Here is a 21,552-nt window from a genome sequence, read left to right on the forward strand (position 1 = left end):
ACAGAATTTAGTCGTCTTACTGATATATATATATATATATATATATATATATATATTTTAATAAACTCAAATATATATATATATATATATATATATATATATATATATATATATATTAATAAACTCAAATTTTAGGAATGTGAACATCTTGGGCCACAATCAGATTCCACTATAACTTTTCAAAAAAAAAAAAAATTAATGGAGAGTGATTCAGGCTGCGGTTGGAAGACGGATTTAATGCTCTTACTGATGACGAAAAACAAAAGACTCAAATTCCAAGGGATTCCCTATTTTGGATTTTCATTTTTTTTCCAAAAGTTTTTTACCACTTCAAGGGTCACTCGAGGATAACGATTAATCAATATTAGGTAGTAGTTTAGTAATCGTTAATGGTGTAAGTTGAATAGAATTTCATTATTTAAGAAGACGGTTTAATAAGAATTTGTTTACATTGGACTTTAAGGCTACGATATTGTAGTCGGCCAGGAAGCAGCCCAGCGGAACAGTGTTCTACAGATGGGAAGTTCTAGGAAAGAAGCTTTATTCATGGAATCTGCATTTAGATTTATGCACAGACAGACAGCGAGGGAAATTGTTGATAGTGGTTGTAGTTAGTTGAGTGTTTTTTGTGAAAGTCTGACAAGAGGATACTATAGATTGGAGATCAGATAAGCACTTGCCATGAAAATAATGATAAAGCAGAGACAAACTCGCAATGCCTCTTCTGTGGAAAGCTAATAAATAAACAGTTCTTAGGATGTTTCAAGTGGTTTTACATTTCCCAATGTGGATTAGCCGACTTTCGAAATAAGAGTTTGGCCTAACCAGGCAGAACCCACAAATGAAACTGATACAGTATTTCAGCCAAGAGCCCCAAGGAATCTGATCTACCCAGAGAGGTACATCGGCCTAACTTCTTGGCAGCTCTGAATAAAATAAACTGTCTAAAACGTTCAGCTCTAACTCCCATTTTTAGTTCTCCTCCTCCTCCCCCTCCGGAAAGCTGGTTATGACCGCTTATCTTCCCATCTCCTGATGTGGCAATATATTTGTTTTATAATGAGGGCATGATTATAAAATATTGGAAGATTCTACTTATAGACAGGGGTTTTAGGAACTGAACAATCAAATGGTGCCGCGCCCTGCTAGCAAACAATCAGAAACCGGAATCACTCCACAAATATACAGAATGTCTTAAGAATTCTCACACAGTTGTTTGTCTTCATATGAGAACGAACTCCACTCAAGACTTCTTCGGATTAGCTAATTCTTCATCTTCGTGTTAGCTTTTACAATCCAAAGCTTCTCTGGATTGATACTGCCACTTGGTTTGGAGCAAGTTTTCTCTTCTATTCTGAAACTAAAGTATCTTACAACTCAAAACTTGGAATCTTTTTAACCCTGACTTATTCTGGTCTTATGTTATTTGTGACAATTCAACCACCCAGAGGTTGATCAGGAAACAACATCCAGATGGTGCCTATTCATTTTAGAGTTGAGTAAGTCAGAATGGAGGAGTTGGATAAGTTAGCACGGAATATATCAGCTCCAATGGGAAGTCGAGAATAGAGTTTATATAAAATGGACTTGGTATTTAGCAGTCTTGCAAAGAGAGACAATTGGAAGAAATAGATCAGAAGAGTGACAGACCTATTTGTCTCTATTAAAAAGGTATGTTTTTCCTTTGTCTGGACCAAGCGGACAAATATGGTTATTCATTGTTGTCTTGTGTTAACGATGACAATTCGACCACCCAGAGGTTGATCAAAAAACAACATTCAGATGGTACCTATTCATAAAGGTTTATCTTGAGCCTGTTCATGAAAATTACTTTCCCAAGCAAGTCGGTCCGAGCATGACTTCCTCGTTCAATAAAGTACTCATATTTTTAAACAAATAAAATATATCTTCAATTCTAGTCAGAGATGCAAATAACCTTTGGGAAATATATTTTTCCACAAAGGCCGATTCCAGCATACTCTCCCCATTCAAGGTAATACTTTTATTTATAAACAAAGAAAATATCTCTTGGGTGGTCTGACTTCGACTAGAGATATATTCAGTTCTTTGTGCAACTCACTCTCTTCCGATTCATATACACCAGCAAAACATGTAGCAAGCTACAGAGTGATTTTGTAGAATAGTCACTATTTCCTTAGCAATTTCTGACGAGAGTTCTTTGACAATGTAAACATATATACTTCATTATTTTACATGTAGCAAATATAATTTTCCACAAAACGTGCACAACCTTAAGTCTGTTTGGCACCACTGTTTACTTTGGCTGGCCGTACGTTGCTTCGACTTTGTGCTGAGTTCTTTCCTCACAATGGCTTGGTCTATGACTTCACCGTCTGGGAGTCAGGGTAAATCTGAAATTAACTGCCCCTTTAATTCGACAGGCAATAAACAAATAAAGACAAGCCAGTGGTCATTTTCTTATAAATTAAAAAATAATTATTCATGAAAGTTACAAGACTCTGATCATTCATAAGTTGTGACTAAATACAAATGCTTTGGGGGTTGGCAGCTTCCATTAGTAAAGTTATGGCAAATAACCCTAAGTCCAGGGAGTTGTCTCTACACAGTGTAGATTCATGGGCTTAGAATAGGGTGAGACTTAAGTCAGGGGTTTCTCTGTGACTGGTATGAAAATCCTAGGCGGCTAGCAGAATGTGTCTTAAGTCAGGGGTTCCTCTCTGACTGGTGTGAAAGCCTCAGGCAGTTGTCAAAGTTCTCGAGGCTATTTTTGCCCTTCATTATATTGAGAATCAAGTGAGCTTAACTCCACCTCCAATTCCCAGAATTCCATTTCAGAATTCTATAAAACCAATCATAGGCAGTTTTTGTAAATTCTCAAGCTCTAGAAATTTTTTCTTCTTTTCTATCTTAATCTGCATCTCTGACTGCCACTTCTGACAGAGGGTTCATTGCTTTCACTTCATTTGGACTCTACCTTTCACCATCACTCATGTGGGAGGGCCCATCCATCATTTGCATAACCAAGGGGGTTTTTCCAAGTGCCATTCCGTATGAGTAAAAAATAAATAATTTGGTTCTCTTTTGGGGGTTGATCAAGTTCCCCCGGACAATAATTAATAGACACTTAACTTTGAATCCACCATCTTGCTTTTCCTTATCCAAAGAAACTCATAACCTCTGACCTATATTTCGGGTGACCCAATAATAATTTTTGACTACCCAGAATTTGATTAACTGCCTTTTCTTTACAGAGGTGGCCTATTCAGATAAACGTATCAAATCACAAAAAGGCGACATTTCTGACATTTTATTTTTTTTAGATATCTTTGTATTGGAACATCACGTTTTCAGCTAGTGTTCTTTTTTTAATGGCCATTTATCTCAACAGAAATTACCATGAAAGAAAACAGATTTCTTCTTTATCAATATCCACAAATAAATGTGTGTATTAAACTGATACCATTTCCTTACATTATCATCAATATCATCCCCACCATTGCCACCACCATCATCAACATCATCATCGTCATCATCAACGGTTAATATACTGCCTTCTTATATCTTCAAATTATTTACTATCTTATGCAACTTGAATTTATGATTGACTAAAACCAGTTTGTGGACTTTTTTTGTTTTCCAGGACAACTGTTGAATTTAGACAACTTGAGCATTCAGCATCATTTGTATCTGTCACCATGTCTTGAAATGTTTCCTTTAAATATGTTCCAGCTCCCCTAAGGACGGTCAGCGAATCTGACACATAACACACCCACGACTACTAGACGAGTCATGGGCTGTTAAGTAAATAAGCATTATGGGATCTGAGGACAATAGTCCGTTAAATAATCTGTTAAATAACATGTCACCTCATAACCATTGTTTCAGCAGAACAGATGTCAAATAAGTTATATGAAGCCACTACTCTGCTTGAACAATATATTTTCCCATAAGAAAATAATGCTTTATAAACACACGAAATTCAGATTTTTCCACTACAACAGTAGCTCCACTTAAATAATTAATTTGTAAACTAATAATCAAATTAGGCTCAAATTTTGATACATCATAAATGAAGGTTAGTACTTTATAAAATCATATAGATTTTTTTATCTGTGATAACATCTATACGGCAAGCCCGGGATTTATTGAGTAATGTGTTAGGTGTTGGAGTCAGAATTTTTTAAATCATTGGAGTCAGAGTTGGATGTTGTATCTTGCAACTCCATAATCCTGGTTTAAACCCACGAAACCACTACTGTGCTTGAACAGTATACTTTCCACTCAGAAAGCAATGTTTTATAAACAATGTTTTAACCCTACTAAATCAACCCAAAGCAAGAGCAAGTCTTTTAAATACAAGCAAAAAAGGTTTCTTGTGAAATTATTCTTTTTTCTTATCAAACTAAAAACTGAAATAGAAAATGTTCTTTAAATGATTTCACTGCAGAAAATGAAAAGATAATTTATATTATTCAGGTTAGACGGAGCACTAGTCTTATCTTAGTGTTATATGGAGCACTGCCGGGGCAACGCCAAGTAACCTGAACGATTATTATGATCGTTGTTGATGTTTGGAAAATAGAATGTAAGAAAATATGTATCGAGACGAAGTAGGTTCTCTCTCCTCTGATCTTGATCACGTTGTACAATGGGGAAAGGAGTGGCTGGTTACTTTTAATGCATCTAAAACCAAGCTTCTATCTTTACATCATCAACGTTCTGATTCCCATCTGGGATCAACTAAAATGAATGGCTCTTGTCTTGGGGAGGCCTCAAGTTTTGACAGGCTTCTGGGCTTGACCTTTACTCCTGATCTTAAATGGAATACGTACATCAAATCTGTTGCCAAGGCCGCTGGAAAAATGGTCGGATCCTTCTATCGATCCAGTAGATATCTCACTGCTGATGTAATTCTCTATCTATATAAGAGCCAGATACGTCCAACGATGGAATAATGTTGCCACATATGGGCAGGAGCTGCTAGAAAAGACTTGTCCTGCCTTGATAGGGTTCAAAATAGACTCCATGGCCTGGTGGGAGATGTCCTTTTCTCTTCGCTGCAACCTCTATCTCACAGAAGACATCAATAATTCCCCCCACTCTTTATCTGTGCCTAAACCTAAACATAGATTCCATTATCAAAGCTTCTTTCTTAGAACTGCACGCCTGTGGAATATAGTTGTCTTCAAGTCCAACGTGAACAAGTTTCTGATGAGCCGTTCCACTTAAGTTAACAAATTTACCGAACTTCCATTACTATCGATTACTATATTGTCCTTTTGACTACTCTACACTCTTTAACCCTTATCCTTGAGTGGGCTATCGGCCTTGATAAGTGGCGACGCCTATGTAAAAAAAACAGTAGGTATTTTACAAAGAAAATTATTTACAGTAGAAATGTAACACAGGAATATTAAAACAAACAGGAATGTTAACTAAATGACTACAAAGAAAGTTTTGTTAACTTATATGGAACGGCTCTTCAAAAACTTGTTTACGTTAGACTTGATGACAATCATATTGTAGTCAGCTGGAAAGCAGAAAAACGGAAGACAATTCCATAGGCGTGCAGTTCTAAGAAAGAAGCTTTGCTCATGGAATATACGTTTATGTTTAGGCACAGATAAAGTGTGGGGAAATTAGTGGTAGTGTTTTCTGCTAGACGGGTGTTTCTTGTGAAAGTTTGGCGAGGGGGACCATAGATTGGAGCTCAGCCGAGCACTTGCCATGAAAATAACGATAAAGCAGAGACAAAGTCGCAACATCTTTTCTGTGAGAAAGAGGTTCATAGATAAAGAGTTTTCTATTCACTGATCTACGTTTCTTTTAAATTTCAGTATATATGTGACCAGTCGTTCTTATTTTATATAATGTCGAACGCCCTGGCACTCTTATGTCCCGCTTTCTGTGCTTCTTTCTCTTTGTGCACGAGAGGAAAATCAATTATTCTCGTAATTTTTTAGATAAACAAAATATGTGACAAAGATGGATTAGTTGATGACGTAATGAGATGGTTTAGAAATGTAGTCAGAAATTTAGAGTAGGGTTAGTCAGAATGGAGGAGTTGGACAAGTTAGCACGGAATATATCAGCTTCAATGGAAAGTCCAGAATAAAATTTATATAAAATGAACTTGGTATTTAGCGTTCCTGCAAAGAGTGACAATTGTTTCAGGACTGCAAGAAACAGATCAGAAAAGTGAAAGACCTATTAGTCTCCATGAAAAAGGTATGTTTTTCCTTTGTCTGGATCAAGTGGACAAAGATGGTTATTCATTGTTGTAAAAGATTGTCCCATGTACATATGTTTGTTACAATGTGAACAAAGTTATGGAAACGCCCACACATCTATACTAACACGCATATCACACGTACGTTTATATACAACCATTCCCGCTATATAACATTAGTTATTATATTCATGACATTTCGGCCGATGTAACCTCTGATCTCTTTCAGGTGCATCTTTTCTAATTTTGGAACTTTTTGAACTTGTGGACCTTCTTGTCAAATTATGAAACATAAAAACATATTAAAAACAGAAAATCTTTGTTTGAATCGTAATTATTTTTATTGTTTAATTTCAGTCTACTGGAAATTTGCGTTGTGGTATTTCGGTATTTTACTCGTTGATACTGGCATCCTGCTCTTTCTGTGGACAATAAATTGGAAATTTGTTTCAATAGGTATGTTATGGTACTACCGATTTTCCAACCATCACCCTCCAAACGAGATGAACCCAAACCTTTGTTACCTGTCTTCTAAACGAATAAGTGTAAACATCTTAAATTTATCACCATCAATTAGGATCATTATTTAGATCAACAACATTGTATTTTTAAATATTGTATAGGGTGGACAAACAGTTACTGAACGGGTTGGATCTTTAATATATCCTTTATTTTTTATGATATCTTTCTGTAATTTTTACACAATCTGATTGACATTGGGAATTGATTTTTAAAAATGCAAATTTCACACAATCTTTCTTTATGAAAAATAATGTTTTTTGACTGTTGCCTATTACTAGTTGCCTACTACAAGTCTCTCTCTCTCTCTCTTTCTCTCTCTCTCTCTCTCTCTCTCTCTCTTAGACTTCTACTCTAATAGATTCTTCCCCTAGACTGCTAGTCTTTGGAATTCCCTCCCTATTTCTTGCTTTCCTGATTCCACTAACATGCAGAAGTTTAAATGTAATGTGAACAAATAACTTACTATTCAACTCCCTACAAGCTTCTGTTAGACATTATCTCAAATAATAGCTCCTTGCATCGAAGTGGGAATATGCCTCGTTTAGGGTGAAGAAGAGTAAAAAATGTTTGATGTTATATATTTGCAATTTTGTTGTCCTATTATATGCTGAAATGTGAGAAAACTCACATTTAAAATCCATTATCTCATTCTCGTATCATTTCTCTCCATGCAACGCATGTCCTCGACCCTCGCTTACTTTTTGTTGTCACTTTTCCAGTATTTTTACCATTCTTTGTGCTGTTCAGTTGCAAAAACATTGCAGTGCTTTACTTCGGCTTGTATTTGAGAGAAAATCGTAAGTAAATGATTTTTTTTGTTCTTATTTCTTTTTTAACTTTACTGATCGAGACGTTATATGAGACGTTATCTTATATGAGACGTTATCTTATAGTGCGGACATCGGTGAAGCATAATTTTTTGTAAATAGAGAAGGACAGACACTGCTATAAAATAGAAAAGTATATACTCTGCTTTAAAATAAACTTGGGTATACATTGCTATGGCAAAAGTGTCTTATTATTAGGACTATGATAACAGCATGTTCTTTTCATTGCTCTATATAAAAGCATATAAGATCTCAAAACTGATGAGGATTGGCTGAAGAAAGCTTGATATGGATATCTAAAACGGTCCTAATTATCGGGCTTGAAACCGACGGTACCAATGACTTATCTCATCTAACAACTTTCTGTACACAAAATACAAAATATAAAAGCATACAAGATATCAACGAATACACACTCGAGAATCAAAACAATGAAAAGAATATGCTGTTGTCCTAGCCCTAGTTATTACTATGAGGGTTATACCACAAGTAATGTCTCCTATTTTTTTTTATTTCGTCTGAATAGATCAGAGTAGATTACAAATCACATTGTTATGATCACTGAACTTATGCATTCATGATCTGAAAGTTTAATCTCTTTGAAGCAGATATTGATGATCTGAGACTCTAAAAAAGCAACTTGATGTGCGTCAGAAGCAGAGATGCGTCATTGAATTCCTGGTAAAAATGTATTGAAAATGGTGGTGACTATGTAGAAAAATAAATTCTAAATCACAAAAGGTTGCTCGCTTTAATGGTACTACTCTTGTCTTCCTAGCTCTTCAACTTTTTAATAAAAAAATAGGAGGCTTTACTTTTGGAGCGATCCTTATATAAATTAAGAATTGAATAGACTTCTAGGAGCAAAGTGTTGTACCTGTTGTTGTGGACGTTGTTAAATGCTGTCAACCACATCGAGAAAGACAAACATAGCGGATGAACAACAATAAAAGAAAGAACGCCTACCAAAATATGTAACTTACAAACCACGTTAATTTATTACATGCGACTGGTAAAAGACCTGTTTATAAGAAGAGAATAGGGGGAGAGAAATCTCCACATACCAGATGACCTACCAGGTGAAAAGAAGCTGAGAAAGAAAAAGAGAGGAAGGAAGTTGATATCGCCACCTACCGGTTTAAACATGCAACTCTGGAAATAAGGAGCGATAACCATATGTGTCTCCAACTTGATGGTGTTGTGCATTGTGCCCATGTGTGTGCGAGGTAGGCTTGAATAGCAGTTTCACAACACGTCTCTATACTGTTTTGTTCTTTGTCTGTTTTATTCTCGTTCAGTGAAGAAGCGATTTTTTTAAAAGCAACTTTACACAATTTTTGTCTCAATCCAGAGGGACCTTTTTTGGGAGGCTGGGTTTACTTCCACATTAAAATCCGACCTTGTGGGGAGGCAAGTAAATTCATATAGATGTTTCTATTGTGTAAAGAAGCGCTTTATTATTAAAATCGGCGAACTGCTTACAATGCTTTACATTAAACATTAAATAAGAACGGTTGTAAATAAAAAAAAAACATTGAAGTCGGTATTGTATCTCTGCTTATATATAAAAGACATCTGTGTGTTTGTTTCCTATGGACACCAAAACGCGTTCGTTTCCTACGGCGTTCGTTTCTTATGAACACCAAAATGGCTAAGCCAGTTTTCTTTTTAATTTCAAGTATTTTTATGGGTTTTTTTATCGGAATGCCTCCAATAAGTTAACGCTCTTATACAGCCCAACATCACATGTACATTTGAGGCTTTATCACCCGACAAGCAGAAGGACCCAACATATAAAATCAACAGTAGGAATTTCCACAGGTAGTAATAATAAATGCTAAAGACGTCTTCTTTGTTGTAAATTAAGATTTGTCATAATGGTTAGAGCGCCAACTAATGGACGGGGAGACCCGGGTTCAATCCTCGGTTGTATCATGCCAAAGAGTAAAAAATCGTACTTGATGACCTCTTGCATTACATGTACACAACTAGCCAACTAGTTGATGGTCTGCAGCAAAAATAGAAAACCAGTTTTCATCGAACGGGAATGGAATCATGTCATCTTTTCCATGGTAACAATTTTATCATTTCACCCTAACCCTAACCCTAACCCATTAGTAGATATTTTAGATCCTTACATCAAATAGCTCCATATCTTGTCTGGAGCTATGTACATGAAAATGGATTTGCTTATTTTGTTATGAATTAAATGTAATAAACTGTTTTCTTATTAATACAAACATTTCGACTTTCTATTCCATTTCAGGGGGATTGATTAACATGCATTCACCGAAAACTTATAGCAGAACCAGCATTAACACGTCAACTGAACGTGCTGTACAGACGTCTCTGCCACAAGCCCCCAATTCAACTACAACAACTCCAACGAAAACCGAAACACAATAACAACCATAATAAATGACAATCGCAACAAATCAAATGACAATCGCAACAATACCTACAAAAATAACAATTTCAACAAGCTAAATGAATACAACTACAACACACAACAAAAAAAAGAAAACAATTTTAACAAGATGACAACTGCAACAACACCCCACCCAAATACACATAATTACAACAAGTCAAATGACAACCACGAAAACATAATTCCAATAAGACAACCGCAACAACACCTCCAAAGAAAACAATTCCAAAATACCTAATGACAATTACAACAATATGCATCCAAAATCAATTACGATAAGCAAAATAACAATTACAACACCCAAAGAACAATTCCAACAAGCTAAATGACAGCAGCAACAACCCACCAGAAAACAATTCCAACATAAAAATGACAACCGCAAAAACACCTCCCAAAAAATTCAAACAAGCAAAATAACAACCACAACTACACCACCAAAAATAATTCCAACATATCAAATTACAGTCGCAATAACACCACCTACAAATAATTTCAACAAGAAAAATAACTACGACAACAACACCCAAAACACAATTCCAACAAGCTAAATGACAACTGCAACAACACCACAAACAATTCAAACAAGCAAAATACTAACCACAACAACACCCAAAAAAAAACAATTCAATCAAGTTAAATGACCACTTCAACAACAACACCAACAAATAATTCCAACAAGCAAAATAACCACAAAAAAAAAAATTCAACAGGCAAAATGACAGTCACAACAATACCCCTAAAAAAAAACAATTCCAACAAGCTAAATGAGAGCCCCAACAACACCACCAACAAATAATTCCAACAAGCAAAATTATAACCACAACAACACTAAAAAACAAATCCAATAACCCAGATGACAACCGTAACACCACCCAAAAACTATTATAACAAGCAAAATGACCACTACAACACCACTAAAACAATTCCAACAAGCCAAATGACAACCGCAACACCCCCCTCAAAAATAATTCCAACAAGCTAAATTATAACCGCAACAACACCACCCAAAAACAATTCTAATGAGCAAAATGGCCACGGCAATACCCTCCCCCCCAAAAAACAATTCCAACAAGCAAAATTACAACCGCAATAAACCACCAATAAGCAATTCTAACAAGCAAAATGACAATCGCAAAAAAAACTTTAATTACCTGAACATTTCTGAATTAAAATGAAACTAAAAAATTCTAATAATATAAAATTAAACATTAATTAACTAAACATTTTTTGATTTAAAATAAATTTAAGAAAATTGTAATAACACAAAATAAAACATTAATTATCTGAATATTAATTGAATTTAAATAAAATTAGTAAAATTCTAAAAACACAAAATAAAACATATATTGAATTAAAATAAAATCAACAAAAATTCGTTTTCTCCAAAAAATCACACATACTTCAATAATGACTGCACAAAACAATTCATTAATTGTAAAAGTCATACATTTTAATAGAATGACGAGTTTAATTAATTTCACAATATCTTAATTTTATTTCAATTTAATAAATATTCAAATAATTAATATTTATTGCATTGTATTACTTTAGTTTATTTGTTTTGTTTGGACTAAAAGTTATGCGAAACATTTTCGGATTTAAAGAAATTTTATTTTATTAGATTTAAATCATACATTTTTTTTTCCAGAATTTTCTTAATTTAAAAGGAATTCTTAAAAAATCGAAACAAGAAAATTGTAAAAAAAAAAAAATATACAAGACACAAGTTCCGAATAAACTCCTATAAATTACATTAATTAACTCGACCCCACGTTATAATTTAAATGTAAAATAATTTAAATGACAAATGCAACCCCCCCCCAAACAACAATTCCAACAAGCCAAATGACAACTACAACACCTCCTAAATAAACCATACCAATAAGCTCAATTGACAACTACACCCCCCAAAAGAAATGAATCCCAAAAATGTAAATGAAAACTACAACAAAACCCCTCCCAAAATATTATCCTAACATGCTAAATGACAACTACAACAACATCTTCCAAAAGAAACTAATCCAAACAAATTACAACTGCTACAAACCTGAAAACAATCCAACCAAGCTACATAATAACTGCCATCCTCTAAAAAAACCCCCAACAATTCCAACGAACCAAATGACAACTGCAAAACATCCCCTAAAAACTGCGCTTTCTCCCCACAATAAAACAATCCCAATAAGACAAATTACAACAGCAATAACACTCCATAAAAACAATTTCAACAAGCCATATGAACACTCCAACAACAACCTTAAAAAAATTCCAACAATCCAAATGATAACCGCAAAACCACCTCTTCACAGAAACAATTCCAACACCCTTCATAATAACTGCAACAACACCCGCCCCCCCCCAAAAAAAAAATTACAGGCCAAATGACAACTGCATCAACACCTTCTGAAAAGAACAAACTCAACAAGCCAAATGATAACCGAAATAATACTTACCCCCAAAACCAATCCCAACAAGCCTAATGACAACCATAATAACACCTCAGAAAATCAACTACAACAAACCAAATGATAACCGCAACAACGCCCCCAAGAAACAATTCCACCAAGCCAAATAACACCGGCAAGAACCCCCTCAAAGAAATCAATCCCAACAAACTAAACGACAACTGCAACGACACCAAGACAATTTCAACAACTCAAATTACAACTGCGATAGCAACTCCAACAACCCATACAATAAATCCATCCACAACATAAACATGTATCCTATCAACAACTCGAATAGTCGAAATGACAACACCAACAGAAACCCTAACAACCCAAGCAAAACCAACAGGATGAGCTAAAAACATCCCCACGCAAACAAATAGAACCCAACAACAGCAACCTTTTTGGAGAGCTACATTAATAAGCCGATTTTGAAAATAAATATCTAAATATGTCTCTCTCCGCCAACCCCCTCCCCACTTAAAATAAATTGTTCTGTGCATTAAAAAGCAGACCCCGTGTCTTATTTTGCTCTGATGAGAAATAAAGTAAATTGCAACTTTTTTTATAAAAAATAATTTCTAAAAAGATTTGTGAGTAAAATATGTATTTTTACGGGTATTTTCATTTGTTTGTGCAGAGAAAAAATGTAAACATTTATATTATGTAAAATTTACACAATTAAAAAAATATGCGGTGCCTTCAATAAGTTTCCAGACTATTTTTACACAAGCATTATAATTGTCGTAGACTCTTGAAAATTCAGTATGTTATTGTTATAGATCTTATGAGATGACTGACCAATTTTTATGATTTCAGGTTCAAATTAACAGCCACAGCAGGAATTGAAATACACTCCACTAAAACCTGATTATCACAACTGGTGAATTTCAAAAATGCAATCTGGACTTGAGGACACTTTAGAAGAACAATATGCAATAAAATTCTGTTTTAAATTTGAAAAAAAAAAATACCACAGAAACGTATGGAAGGGTTCAGACTTTCTTTGGATCATTTTGCATGAAGCGAACATAAGTTTTGGAGTGAGTCTGTAAGGAATGACGAGAGGTGTGGCAGGAGTAAGGAAATCAGAACACCAGAGTTGATTGGCCAAATAAAGAATTTCATGGATAAGGACATAAATGTGTCTATAGACAATAAGTGCATAGTTTGATGTCAGTGTGGGAACTGTACACACAATTATTTGCGAGGAACTGAAGATTTGCGCAAAGTTTGTCTCAGTGGTGCTCAAAGAATATCAGAAAGAAAGACGTTGTCATAGGCATCAAGACAGTTCCTCACTCTTTCTATAGCTCAGACCTTGCTGTCTGTGACTTTTGGTTATTCCCTAAGCTCAAGGAAAACCTTAGAGGCTTCTATTACCAGGCAGTTGAGGAGATGAAAGAGACTGTGATGAGGGTTATTGACATGCTCACACAAGAAGACTTCTAGGGGCCTTCAATAAGTTGTTGGAATGTTACAAAAAGTGCATTGCAACCGGAGGAGATTACTTCGAAGGGGACTAGAATTTCATTTGTTTACTATCAATAAAAGTGTCCATGCAAAAAAAGTCTGGAAACTTATTGAAGACACCTTGTATGTTTGTTATTTTTTTTAAGTTGAAAAGAGATGATCATGAGATGATCAAACATGTAAAATAAAAACAATTTTCAGTATTCTTTATGAATTTCCTCAATAAATTTTCATTTTATTATAATTTGTGAATTTATGAAATATAGAGAAATAAAAAGGAACAAACCGTGTTCTCTACCAAATTATTCAGCCATTTTTTTTTGTTTAAACATTTGAAATTTCTCATAAAGTCTATTCAGACATGGAACAAGCTTTTTAATGGGCTTTTGGCCGATAATTTGGCTGCTAAGGGGGTAAAAGTTCAAAAGACTCTACCAAATTCCTCCGCCAATTCTGAGTCTAAACACTTGGAATTTTAGATGTACGTTACCTGGACATAAGTCAAACTTTATATATATATATATATATATATATATATATATATATATATATATATATATATATATATATAGGCAAATATAGTTATGAACAGTGCATAGCGCCTGAGTAAAACAGGACTGATCTGCTAGTATATATATATATATATATATATATATATATGTATATGTGTGTGTGTGTGTGTGTGTGTGGGTCGGTGCATGTTATATAGGGTCTATATAAGGACGTTATACTCACATATGGATATGACCTTAAACTATATCCAGTGGTGAGGCCCCAGTTTGCGGGCTTTGGGGAGTGTGGAGCCACCCTGTAATTGCCATTGCTCTCAGATCCACTCTGACCCGGAGTGGTAGTACCTGTTAGGGTCCCAACTATGAGTTAAATAGAAACCGAATTGAAAACAACAAATATATTCTATTAAAATAATTGTCTTCAAAATCTTTGGATTCGGCATTAAATAGCCCGAAAAGGGTTGATATGCCGTAAAACCACCAACCAATCAGTCAATCACATTCAAGAAACTAGAAGATCACAAAATGTTAAGATACGTATAAATACATATATCAACACGTCACAACGTTAAAGAGATATTCGTTTAATAGATCCTGTCATGTGCACCTCGTTTATACATATACTCTCGACTATACGATACAAAGTCTCTACCAAAAGTGGTTGAAATCTTTGCACTAGTCGCATGTGAAGTGTGTTGAGGATGCTTGAGCGATCCAGGCAGGCTGCGACACATTGATGTTAAGCAACAGGTGGAAATCACACAATGTATACATCAATCATGGTCGTCTTACCAGTTTTTGTGTTGAATTTTAACGACCCTACTTCTGTTGTACAATGTTCAATGAAGCGTGCCCAGATATTTTCTTTTTCTTAGCTGAAGCGTATTTGTTTCCAGTGACTTACCATACTTGTTCCAAATCAAATTAAAGCAAAACTATAAACACTATCTTCGTATTTAAAATGCTTCTCTGTGTCATGGTCGACTGCCTGTGCGAATCATATTACTTTCTCTTCTATTTTAACTGCAAATTTTAGACTTTTAGTAAATAAAAAAGTGTTGTTGACATCTTAACTTTCTATTTTTGTAAACTTTGTTGGCGCATGACCTGCAAACATTTCCAGGTCGTACTCCTTATCACTTTTCAAATTGCACACTAAAATCTGGACTCGACCCTCACCATCCTGACTGCCGGTCGTATGTTACTCCATTCCAGCGTGTAGCCTCATTGATATGCAAATCACATCAAACTACATTCTCCTCCTCATAAACTTAAAACCCTACTAGCCCACTAAGATCCTTGCTAGTCTCCCTACTAGCCCGCTCTGCTCGGCTAGACACAACTAGTCCATGATACTCGGCTAAGCACACAGTTAGCCCTCTCTAAACGGCTAAACACACAGCTAGCACTTACTGAACGTCTAAGCACACATTTAGCCCTCTCTAAACGGCTAAGCACACAGCTAGCTCTCACTGAACGTTTAAGCACACAGCTAGCTCTCACTAAACGTCTAAGCACATAGTTAGCCCCCACTAAACAGCTAAGCACACAGCTAGCCCTGATTAAACGGCTAAGCACACAGCTAGCCCTCACTTAAAAGTGACGACTCTTTCTTTATACAACACAACCGAATCGCATTTCCAGTTCTTCATTTAAAAGCGAGGACATTTTAAGGAAAAAAAGAAAAGAAAAAACAACCGAATCGCATTTTAAAAAAATCTTCATTTTGAAGCAACAACTTTTTCTAGGAATCCAACCGAATCTACTTTTAACTTCTTTTAAAAGCGGCAACTTTTTTTCCGACAAATGCAACCGAATTTCATTGTACATTTTTCATTTAAAACCACGACTTGTTACATACAAGTCGACCGAATCGCATTTCAACACGTTCATTTCACGACAACAATTAAAAAAGAAAATTCAACGAATCTCACTGCGAAAACCAAGTTCAGGAAGAGATTCCGTCGGAAGAGGCCAGCACTCTTCAAATTAGGTCAGTGGCATTTCCACCAAGACAATGCACCAGTTCACAACTCCATCTTTGCCACAGACTATTTGATCAAGATGAGCATCAAGACAGTTCCTCGCCCTCCCTATAATCCAGACTTGCTCCCTGTGACTTTTAGTTATTCCCTAAGCTTAAAGAAAACCTCAGAGACTGTCGTTATGAGGCAATTGAGGAGATGAAAGAGACTGTGGTGAGGGTCATTGATACAAGAGGACTTTCATGGCGCCTTCCAGAAGTTGTTGGGATGGTATAACAAGTGCATTGCAGCCAGAGGAGATTACTTTGAAGGGACTAAAATTTATGTGTGTGTACTATCAATAAAAATGAAACTGCATAGCTGATTCCACCATTATATCTTAAGATGTGTCAGTTTGAGTCTATCCGTCGCACTTTTGCATTGTTTTGCCTTCTATAAACCTAAATATATATTCTTATTTTATTCTTTTCTTTTTTGTTTGTGCTGCAGAGCGCTTTTATTTCATCAGTTCCATAAAAGACTACTTCAGCCTCTTTATGAATCACAGAATGTATCTAGAGAGATTCCTGAAAGCAACAAGGAAAGACGTCCTCTGTCTCTCCCCTGTCCATGTCTACTGCATGCCAAAGCACTGACTATCTTTGCCAGTGTCGTGCTTAGCATCATTGCCGTCCCCCTCCCCTGCAGAATGTGCCTTGCAGCCCCTCCATCCGCAATATACAACTTGGCCCCCTTACCATACTGAAGCCACATTAATTTAAACAAAAATAACATACTCTTGGAACGCAGATATCCCCTGATCACACACACACACACACACACACACACACACACACACACACACACACACACACACACAAAAATTGCTCAATACGTAGGTAGAGCTAGTTAGTAATTTATAAAATATATATTCGAAGAATTTTCGTAATTTTTGGATATATTACTATTTCCGACATGACAAGTTAAGTACTGTTGTTGTTTTTTGTTTAAAAAGACATTAAAACAAAATGATCTCTCGACTCTATCTTCATAAGCACGGAACTTTTTAAACGTGTCAAGAGAAAGCAGCAGTAATTTGCGTGTGTCAACAAAGCCATAATTCGCTTAGAGTTTCTGTGGTCTCCAGCTACGGTAGATAACGGCAGATAGAGCAAAGATACGCCCAGTTCAAAAGGTAAATACATGTGTCCAATAAAATAAATATAAGTTTTCTTTTTTGTATATATATAGAGATGAAAGGGATACTAATTATAGATTTATAATTATAAAAGTAAAGGTTGTCGAATAAATGAGAAGTAATATATTTATTGCGTTGTTATGGACTTACTTTTCTTCGTTATTTATCCCCTTCTGCCTCTCTTTCTAATTTCGTCATATTTTCCCTTTCTTTTTTTACGTTTACTTTGTGTTATTTATACCAGCATTTCAGCCCGGTGTTGCCCGGGGGTTTGGAGGTGTATCTTGAGCAAAAAAAAAAAAAAGCGGTCAATGTTTTTTAACTTTGACCCCTATTATGACGCCTTAACATTTATTGTTTTGGGATCAAATCAAGTTATTAAGTTAGATCCATGTCGAACGAACCTATATCAAAAATTTCAAGTGTTTAGACCCAAAATTGGCGGTGGAGTTTGGTAGAGTTCTCAAATGTCATATCGTTGAACTTTGACTCCCTTAACAGCAAAATTTCTGGCTAAAAACCGACCAGAAAGATTTTCCCAAATCTCAGTACCGTGTATATCATATTTCGAGTCTGTAGACTAAAGATTGACAGAGTTATTGCGTAGGGAAATGTACACAGAAACACACACAGACACGCTCACTTATATAAATATATATATATATATATATATATATATATATATAGAGAGAGAGAGAGAGAGATAGAGATTGATAGATATATGTATAGATAGGTAGATTTTTTTATTATATGCTATTAATCTTTTTTTTTAACAAACAATCTCCTCTCTTCATTTTAATTCATTTTAATTTCTTTCCTTCTATTCTTATTTTTTATTTCAATTCTAATCTTCTCTTCTTCTATTTCTTCTTCTTCTATCTTCTTTTCTTCTTCTCTTCTATCTTCTATCTTCTTCTTCTTCTTCTATCTATTCTTCTATCTTTTCTTCTTCTATCTTCTTCTTCTTCTATCTTTCTTCTATATAAATAAAATGAACTCATTTTTTCACGTCGGATTTTGACCTTAATAGGATTAAAAATCAAGATATTTCATGCAAATATAATATGCACAAACGGCAGAACAATATCTGAGGTGTGTTATAGGCTTATTATTTCTCAAATTCCTCGATAATCTTAGATTTCTATACTTTTTCTGCTGAGAAGTCACGGCCAAAATCGGTTAAGATCAATGGAAGTGGTAAAATATTTTCTCTCTAATAAATTCCTCCTCCCCCTGCCACCACTTAACACCGTTTGGGGGTCGTTCACAAGGAACAGTTGAGAAGAGAACACCGGTTTGGCTTCGTAGTTCTTTCATGTGAAGTTATTTAAAATCACTAAACTAAGCTGCAGTGCTCTGTGGCGTAGTGGTTAGCGTGCTGGACAATTCACATTATATTTTCACGTTCGCGCCGACCTACCGTAGTCGTTTTTTTTTTCCTAAACAACTGGAATGGACTTTTCTTGGTGGCCGAACTGTTAACGTTGCAGATGGTTTTTTTTTCACACTTTATTTTCCTACTTTTACTCATGACTCCGGGTTTGATCCTTCCTACTTACCTACCATAACATTTTTTAAAACTCCCCCCCGTCCCGGAAACAAACACTCGGGCAACTCGGGTACCCCCGCTAGTGTTAAATATAATCCATATTTCTCCCCCTCATCCCTTTTCTCTCACTCTCCCCTCTCCCCTCTCTTTCCAACACTTCACTCTTGGTTTTTTTTATATCCATACGTAATTTACAAAAATCTTTTCCTTCTCAATTATTTTGGCTTAGATCGTCTGACGAGATCGATAGCATGATTTATTTTCCTATCTATTGAAACAACTTGTAATGATCTCAGTAAAAATCACCGAGGTTGAAATAATATATATATATATATATATATATATATATATATATATATATTTTTTTTTTAGTAAGTTATAAAATATATATGGCAATTAAGCTACACAGAATATTCCGCGTTTCATCCACGCATAAGCCTGACGAATCCGAGCGTGGATGAAACGCAGAATATTCTGTGTACCTTAATTGCCATATATATGTTTATAACTTACTACCTAGCTCTACCTATGTATTAAGCACTGTTGAAGTATATACTTAAAGTTTACGCATAAAATAATAATTTCGTATATTCATTTATGTGATTAAATGAAGTATATATATATATATATATATATATATATATATATATATACTAGCATTTCAGTCCAGCCATGCCCGGGTGTTGAGAAAAAAAATGGTAGTAGGAAGGCAGGCTCGAACCCGTACCGCAATGGAGGAAAAGAACGGGGTAAAACCTAACGTTTATGCTGTTACAACAACCGCCAAACCGGAAGCGACATTTTTAAAAATTAAGGCTAGACAACCTAAAGGAGAGGATAACTTTCAAAAATATCTGCGAAAAAAGTGACCCCCCCCTGTAGAAAAGTGCCTAGTTGAAGGTGAAGATATTAATGTTTTCAGCCAATTTTACGATATTTGTCGTATGAAAAGTCGAACTTTAAAACGATACTGATCTTGGTAAAATCCGTCGCCTCTATTGAAAGTTTAAGGCAGACATGCAAATAGACATACATTCATACATTTATATAGTGGTAACAAAAAATTTTCGACCCAAACTGATGAAAAAGCTTGCCCTATCTCTGAATACCCTTTATGTAAAATTTCAAATATTTAGACCAGAAATTGTCTGAGTAATTTCGAAGAGACCGCAGAGGTCAATTTTTTAAAAACTTTGACCCCTATTATGACCCCTTAAAATTTATTGTTTTTGGCTCCAATCATGTTATTAAGTTAGATCCATGTCCAGGGAACATATATCTAAAATTTCAAGTGCGTAGATCCAAAATTGTCGGAGGAGTTTGGTAGAGTTCTCAAAAGTCAAATCGTTGAACTTTGACCCCTTAATCGCAATAATTTCAGGCCAAAAACCGATCACGATCGATTTTCCCAAATCTCAGTACCCTGTATATCAAATTTCGAGTCTGTAAACTAAACATTGACAGAGTAATTGCGTAGGGAAATGTACACAGACACACACACACGTTCACTTATATATATATATATATATATATATATATATATATATATATATATATATATATATATATATATTGCTGAACTATGTTGAAATTAAAAAACTTACATTTTTTTCTTTTTTATAACTTTTGTTTATTTCATCCTGGATTTTTTTCATTAAAACCGTTTCGTTAGTGGGATGGTAATTTATGATTTATGGTTCCAACTCGTCAGGTGATGTTTCCATTTGATGTTAACAACAAAAGGTTGTTTTTTACATGATGAGTGTTTAGGGGAAAAAAATTCCATCGCCGGGCTGCTACATGTCAGCATTCTTGTGTCTTATGCTTATGGGGTTATATATATATATATATATATATATATATATATATATATATATATATATATATATATATATATATGGGGTTATATATATATATGTATATATATATGGGGTTATATATATATATATATATATATATATATATATATATATAAAAGTAAAATTATCTGTCTGTCTGTGTATGTGTGCGTCTGTATGTGTATACATTTCCCTACCAAACTACTCTTTCAATTTTTAGTCTACAGACTTGAGATTTGACATAAAGGGTATTGAGATTTGGGAAAATATTTTTAATCGGTTTTTCGTCAGAAATTTGGCAGTCAAGGGATCAAAGTTCAATGATTTGACCTTTGAAGACTCTGCCAAACTCTTGCGCCAATTTTGGGTCTAAACAGTTGAAGGTTTAGATGTAGTTTACTTGGACATGGATCAAACTTTTTAATCTTATTGTAGCCCAAAACAATAAATGTTAACGGGTTAAAATTGGGGTCAAAGTTAAAAATAAGTTTGACCTCTGCGGTCTCTACCAAATTACTCAGCCAATTTTTAGTCTAAACATTTGACATTTTACATAAAGTGTATTCAGACATAGGGCAAGCGT

General features: G+C 34.9%; 1 protein-coding gene across 3 annotated transcripts in view; it reads left to right on the plus strand.

The window, feature by feature from the left end:
• LOC145248974 (uncharacterized) overlaps positions 1–14,213 on the plus strand; it is a 53,998-nt gene extending 39,785 nt beyond the window's left edge. For all 3 annotated transcript variants that reach the window (XM_080110787.1, XM_080110789.1, XM_080110788.1), the window contains exons 7-9: positions 6,569–6,667; positions 7,453–7,530; positions 9,827–14,213. In XM_080110787.1, coding sequence (XP_079966913.1) covers positions 6,569–6,667; positions 7,453–7,530; positions 9,827–9,966 — 317 coding nt within the window. In that variant the 3' untranslated portion in view covers positions 9,967–14,213. The remainder of the gene's footprint in view (positions 1–6,568; positions 6,668–7,452; positions 7,531–9,826) is intronic.
• Positions 14,214–21,552: the final 7,339 nt, after the last annotated feature.

The sequence above is a fragment of the Euprymna scolopes genome, chromosome 27, assembly GCF_053919585.1.
Source record: "Euprymna scolopes isolate OS-2025 chromosome 27, ASM5391958v1, whole genome shotgun sequence".
Taxonomy (NCBI): Eukaryota; Metazoa; Mollusca; class Cephalopoda; order Sepiida; family Sepiolidae; genus Euprymna; species Euprymna scolopes.